Below are 5,758 nucleotides of genomic sequence, written 5' to 3'. Positions count from 1 at the left end.
AGGGAATATACTTCTGCTCAATTCTCTCTCTCTCTCTCTCTCTGATTAAGACATTTATTGAACTGTTTCTTCTTAGAGCTTCTCAGGCCCATGGATGGTCCGTAATTAATAAGGAGGCCTTACTTACATCTCACTCTATCAGCGAATGTCCCAAAACCCAAAACCGGGTATCCTATACGACTCGTGTCCACGTAAGTGATTTTCAGTCAACATTATTCAGATTGACTCCGTTGAAAAAACGTGAAAAGATTTATGATTAAATTAACAAAAGCGCAGACTCTTTGGACAAATTTCCCCCCAAAAAACCTTATGGGAGTCTCCAGATTGTTGGTTTGATGCTCTCTGTTTTGCCCTTTTGTTTGAAGCTCAAAAGGGTCAAAACCCCTCTTTATCTCATTCAATTCAATACCCATAAAGTAGATTATCCATTAGTTCGATTAGCAATAATAAAAAGAGATGACCATGGGCTATCTTTTTCTTTTTTACTTTTGTTTCTTTTTTTCCCTTTCTGCTGAATTCTTTTTGACCATGCATGTTTTCAGGCCCAGGCCTTTGAACCATCATCTTTCACCCTCTGTGTTGGCATTGACACACCAGTCTAAACCACATGCCATCCATCTTCCTAAGGGTGTTTCCCGAGCTTTGCCCATCTTACTAAAAAGGCATAATTTCACTCTGAAGCAAAGAGAAACCCAATTCTACCATCTAAACAAGTATGTATGTATGCAAACGGTACCGGCGAGCAAAAGGAAATGTATATAGATTAAGTGTAAAAGAATAGTCCGTCGATCATGCTGTGGCTGCAAACATGCCTGCATAACTATCAAAACATGGTCACTCGTGTGGGAAGCAGAACTTTGTCGGGCGAAGTTTAAATATAAGTGGTCACCTCGCCTTCTATCTCAATCGACTCACTCTCTTCCTTTCCAGTGGAGTGGAAGAAAGCTACAGGATAAAAAAGAACAACAGCCCAAACGTATGTGGGCTGTTATCGCATCAATGCTAGAAAAGAAAGTGCGTTAATCATTTCACATCAGCTCCAACAGGTTCCAACAAAACTCATGTATCCTGTCAAAAAGTATGTATGACCAACTATATACGGAGACTTTTAACACCGAGAATCGATCTAAAATGGTTTCTCCAGTTCTGCTCCTACAACACCGAATGCAAAGCCAGTGCCCGAACCTATGTCATTCGCGTGTCGTGTTCACCATGTCATACAACAAGAAACCAGAAAAAATCTTTTGGGCTAGGACAGCTCTAGAAATACTATGGCCTCCAAAAAACAAAAAGGACTGTCCTTCATATTTCATGTTAGACTTACAAAATCAAAAAACTTTCTAACCTTGGTGTATAGGTTTCTTGATGTTCCGATTGAGAGAGCCTCCAGCAATTTCTACATCAGCTTCCTACGCCTCTTGATCAAAAGCACTATCTCCCATACTCAGCTTTTCATTAATCTCCACCACCCTGCGCTCCTCATCTTCTGGACCATTCTCATTCTCCTTAAACTTCACTTCACCATTGCTTTCATCAGCCTTAGCACGTGATCTTTTCAGTTTCCGTTATCACTTGAAGAAGTTCTATAGGAATAGCAGCAGGGTCCAGCTCCCGGCACCCGTTGGGAGCATTTGCAGCTTCTTGGCCGGTGAGCATGTGATGAGGAACTTGATGAGAGAAGCTGAACATTTCTTCTTTCGGGACCCATTTCGTTTCCTTCGGATCCATGTGCCTACGAAACACTGTCCTGAAACCAGCAACCTTTATTAGAGGAGCAACACACACACCTCGTTCCTCATTATAGTCCTCGAGAACTTCCACCACATTGTACTTGTGCCTAATTTCATCCGACGTGTCCTCATTCCAGTTGGAGGACCAGTTCCTGTAAAGAGCCCAGATTTCCCCTTTCCTAGGAAGTATGTGTACGACCCCGCGTAAACCTTTTGTCCAGACTACCCTATGTGAAAATGCATTAAGGGCCATATTAATTTCAGGCCTGCCAACCCGAAAATCACCGCAAGTTTTGGTGAAACCAGACCCTATCCAGTCAAGGGGGCCAAACTCGTCACTGCTTTTCGAGTTGAGCCAACTGATCTGTATCTTAAATGGCTTCCGAGAGATAACTTTCTGGATTTTAGCATAGAATCGAGGCATCCCATCATCATCATCATATGAAGCCCATACTTGGTCAACTTCAAAGGAACTTTCACTGCGGTCCAAATCAAAATTGTGAAAATCAGAATCTGGAACATTGATTGACAAGGGAGCAAAAGCCTCACCATTCCTCAAATCTATGCGAGTGCCGTCCTGTTTTCCTTTACCCTCAGGCATGCCTTTCCTCTCTTTAGCGTGTCCAACCCTTTTCTCTGGTTTATCTGCTTCAATTGCAGGGGACCACTCGTTCAGTTTCTTCCGGATCTCAACTCGTGCCTTCTCCATCAATATATGTCGTGCTTCCGGATACGGCAACTCTCTCTCGGAGGGCATCTTATTTTTACCAGAAGAATAGTACATTCTATCCATCTCGTTCACTACAGAACCTCCAAAAACATGGGAATGATGTTCATCCACTCTTCTTTTCTTCAATGGATTCTCTCCTTTATGAATAAATTCCTCCCTCCTAAAAAAGTTACTTCTCTCACTTTCAGAAGCTACCTGATGGTGAACCCTACTCGGACCTTGACTAGCAGTAGAAGCTGATACTCCAGAAGCGGATTTGTTACTCCCACCATCACGATGCTTGGAGTTCTGTTGCATCTGGTCATAAGGCAAGTTTGATGACTTAAAAACATGTGCAGGCGGTGCCTTCTCCACTGCAAAGAAAGCCTGATGACAATTCGGGCAAAGGAGATTGTGGTTGAGATATATCCTGAGATATTCGTAGTGGGTCTTGCATCTACTGCAAATAGTCCAAAATGTATCAGCTTTCCGACAAGCAGGTACAGAGGTTGCGTTCCCCCGAGTACTTGTATGCTGCGTCCTCACATTCGAACCGATGTTATCATAATAGGTCCCATTTCGATGGGGTGCCGCTGATGGAAAAGTGCTGGTACTAGGAGTTTTCGGGTCGGAAACTCGCGAATTCCTCCTCTGGTTGTAGGCCAGTCTTTTAGATTTATCTGATAATAGACTCCATGCTTCGGAAACCAGCTTAAATGCACCATCGGCACCTAAAGACTTGTTTTTATCGGGGTGTAGCATAAGTGCAAGTTTCCGGTACTGCTTCCTGATTAGCTCATCATTATCCCAAGGGTTCACGCCCAGAATGCCATACCAGTCTGCCTCCCCACTTATCTTATTTTCCGCACATAAATGTACATCGAAAATAGTCAACATCTGAGTAAGGCCGTCAAGTCCAGGATATAAACTCTGAGCCTTCAGAGCAAACCTTTTTGCACTAGCATAATCCCTTTCCATGAACTTTCTATCAGCAATTTCTTTAGCCCTAACTGCATCATCTTTGTTGCACTCCATCAGTCTGCTCAGAGTCTTGATAAGTTGCTCTCTCTTGCTGCACTAGTCTCTCTGATTTTACCTACACAGAAGAAGTTACTACGTACTAAAGTGGAACAGTGATCTTCTTTGAACCATGTCTCTTTTTACTCCAAGAATGAAAGGCAGCAATTTCCTCAATTCAAGACCTGTCCAAGAGGAAAAAAAGCTATCAACAGATGAGCATATCTTTGATTGAGGGAGAGAGAGACATTCAAATGGATTACTGCCTTTACTTGCAGTCAACACCTGTCCAAGGCCTGTTCACAAAAAATGAAGCTGGTCTTCAACTGCTAGGATGTGCATGTCTCTTATTGACATGCTCTATGTTTCTAAACGACATGCCCGTGACTTCACATGAATGAGGGCATGCAAACAACAAACGCAAAGAAAAGGAAAAAAACACGAGTTCATATCTAATAATTTCGCAAAGTTTATCTAAGAAGCATATTCGATCCAGTGCAACAATCAATTTCCACATGCGTTATCTTCAATTCTTGAGATTACAGGATGGAGACACAAAGTTTCATAAACCCCACTCGGACGACCATTCCAATTCATGTATAATTATCGGGCTTAGAGATTTTCGTACAGGAGAAAAAATCTTCCTTGGAGGAACTTAGGCCACACTAAGGTATAGGCGGGATTTCCTACAGAGCAGATGCCAGAACCGTGAATAACAATGGAGATCTGACTTCAAGAGGAAAGAAAAACGAATCAAATTTGACGAATCGAGAATACAACGATGGGAAGACATGCGCTGAGAGTATGTCTCACTTGATTAATTTCACAGATGAAAGAATGGTCCAGATTCAAATGAACAGAACATCCACAGCAGCAAACAACACGACATTGACAGCAACAAAATTGACTGGAAGAAGAACCGGTTTCACGCAGACAACATAATTCACGGCGAGTCAAACCCACGTCAGCAAATTCTCCCAGCCAAAAAAGGTGCATGAACTTTCGCGGACGAAATCTAACCGAGCCGTGACGATCCAGATCCGACCCAAGAAAGGAATCAAGACGGCCAGAACCGCGCCGCGAATACAAAAGCATCGCAACATCAAGAAACCGAGAACTCCAACACGCCACACGACCACCCAATTCTCCGGGATTCCGCGGAATCCACTTCTGGGTCGGAGAGGGAACCCTACATTTCCTCTCCGCCAGACCCAGCTAAGCACAGCAGCAGCTCCGCGCACTGATTACATTCTCGGGGAAGAGTAAAAATGGAAGCTTTAAGGTTCCAGCAGGTACCCATTATCGCGGAGGCCCTCCGTGCGCGAGCGAATATGAATCTGAGACCACCGGCAGCATCAGCAGCGCCCCCAGCGATCCATACGATGCTGGTCTGACCGGGCTCGAGCAGCACATGGAAGGAAAAGTGGGTACTCGATGGGCATATGAAAAAGGAGGGGTACGAGTATGGTTAGTATTTTACTCATCTCTTGGTTAAGCTGGGTCATCACTGTTCATGTGTTAAGGCCATGAAAAAGCTTAACCATGGTTAATTTTTAACCTTCGGAGAGTATATGCTGATTTGGAGATTTTTTTTTTTTTTATCATCGGAGGGGGCTAGAGAGGTCCAAAGACCGCGTATCTTTAAATGCACCCACCACTCGGAATTCGATACCCGATATCGTTTTCATTGAGGTCGCCAGAGGAAGACTGCCCGAAAGTTTATCGAGACAACCGAATTCTGCATTGAGAAGCCTTACTACGAAAGGTACTGTGCTGAGGTCGCGTAGAACGGTTTTCGCATGAGTCTTTTAGCCTTGTGAATTCTCAAAACAAGTCTTCAAGTTTCACTAATATACAATTAAAAGAAAAATATATAATCAATTATGATGATGTAATATCAGACATGAAGATTTGAGGCAAGTTGTCATATGATATCCATGTGAAGTTAAAAGGAGTGTCAAGTGAATTGAATCACTAAACATCTTGTCATATAAATGTTCTAGTCTAAGCCGTATACTAATCAATATTAAGAGTATGATCCTTACTTTATATTCTCATATGGTCCTTAACTTCGAGTGTGATTGATACTTGATCATCAAAGTTATATCAATACCTAACAAGTTTTGAAAGGTTGCAAAGGTCTCGTCAAAGTTATATCAATACCTAACAAGTTCCGAAAGGTTGCAAAGGTCTCATGCGCGACACGAGAAATCGGCCCTAGGCCGGATCTAAACTCCCACAATCAGGAAGTGGTTCTCGAGTAGAACCAATTCCGAAGCTCACCATTTCACAGTGATAAAGG

At 43.0% G+C, this 5,758-nt stretch overlaps 1 protein-coding gene across 2 annotated transcripts; it reads right to left on the bottom strand.

The window, feature by feature from the left end:
• Positions 1-1,000: 1,000 nt before the first annotated feature.
• Positions 1,001-4,910, bottom strand: LOC115675297 (uncharacterized). 2 transcript variants are annotated; one of them, XM_030597900.2, is made up of 2 exons: positions 4,753-4,910; positions 1,001-3,641 (listed from the first exon to the last, which is right to left on the bottom strand). In XM_030597900.2, the coding sequence occupies exon 2, from the start codon at positions 3,472-3,474 to the stop codon at positions 1,540-1,542; it is 1,935 nt and encodes a 644-aa protein (XP_030453760.1). In that variant the 5' UTR covers positions 3,475-3,641; positions 4,753-4,910; the 3' UTR covers positions 1,001-1,539. The 2 variants fall into 2 exon arrangements, with proteins under 2 accessions (XP_030453760.1, XP_056159619.1); XM_056303644.1 differs by lacking the exon at positions 4,753-4,910 and adding an exon at positions 4,477-4,718.
• Between the last annotated feature and the right edge of the window lie 848 nt (positions 4,911-5,758).

This window comes from Syzygium oleosum, unplaced genomic scaffold (genome assembly GCF_021117445.2).
Source record: "Syzygium oleosum isolate NSW1041296 unplaced genomic scaffold, Sole_v2.1 Sole_v2.28, whole genome shotgun sequence".
Taxonomy (NCBI): domain Eukaryota; kingdom Viridiplantae; phylum Streptophyta; class Magnoliopsida; order Myrtales; family Myrtaceae; genus Syzygium; species Syzygium oleosum.
The sequence above is the reverse complement of the archived record's forward strand: the minus strand, read 5'-3'. Positions and strand labels throughout refer to the sequence as shown.

Bases quoted from the DNA above. Each gene is read 5' to 3' on its own strand.
- LOC115675297 (XM_030597900.2), bottom strand. From the start codon at position 3,474: ATGGAGTGCAACAAAGATGATGCAGTTAGGGCTAAAGAAATTGCTGAT.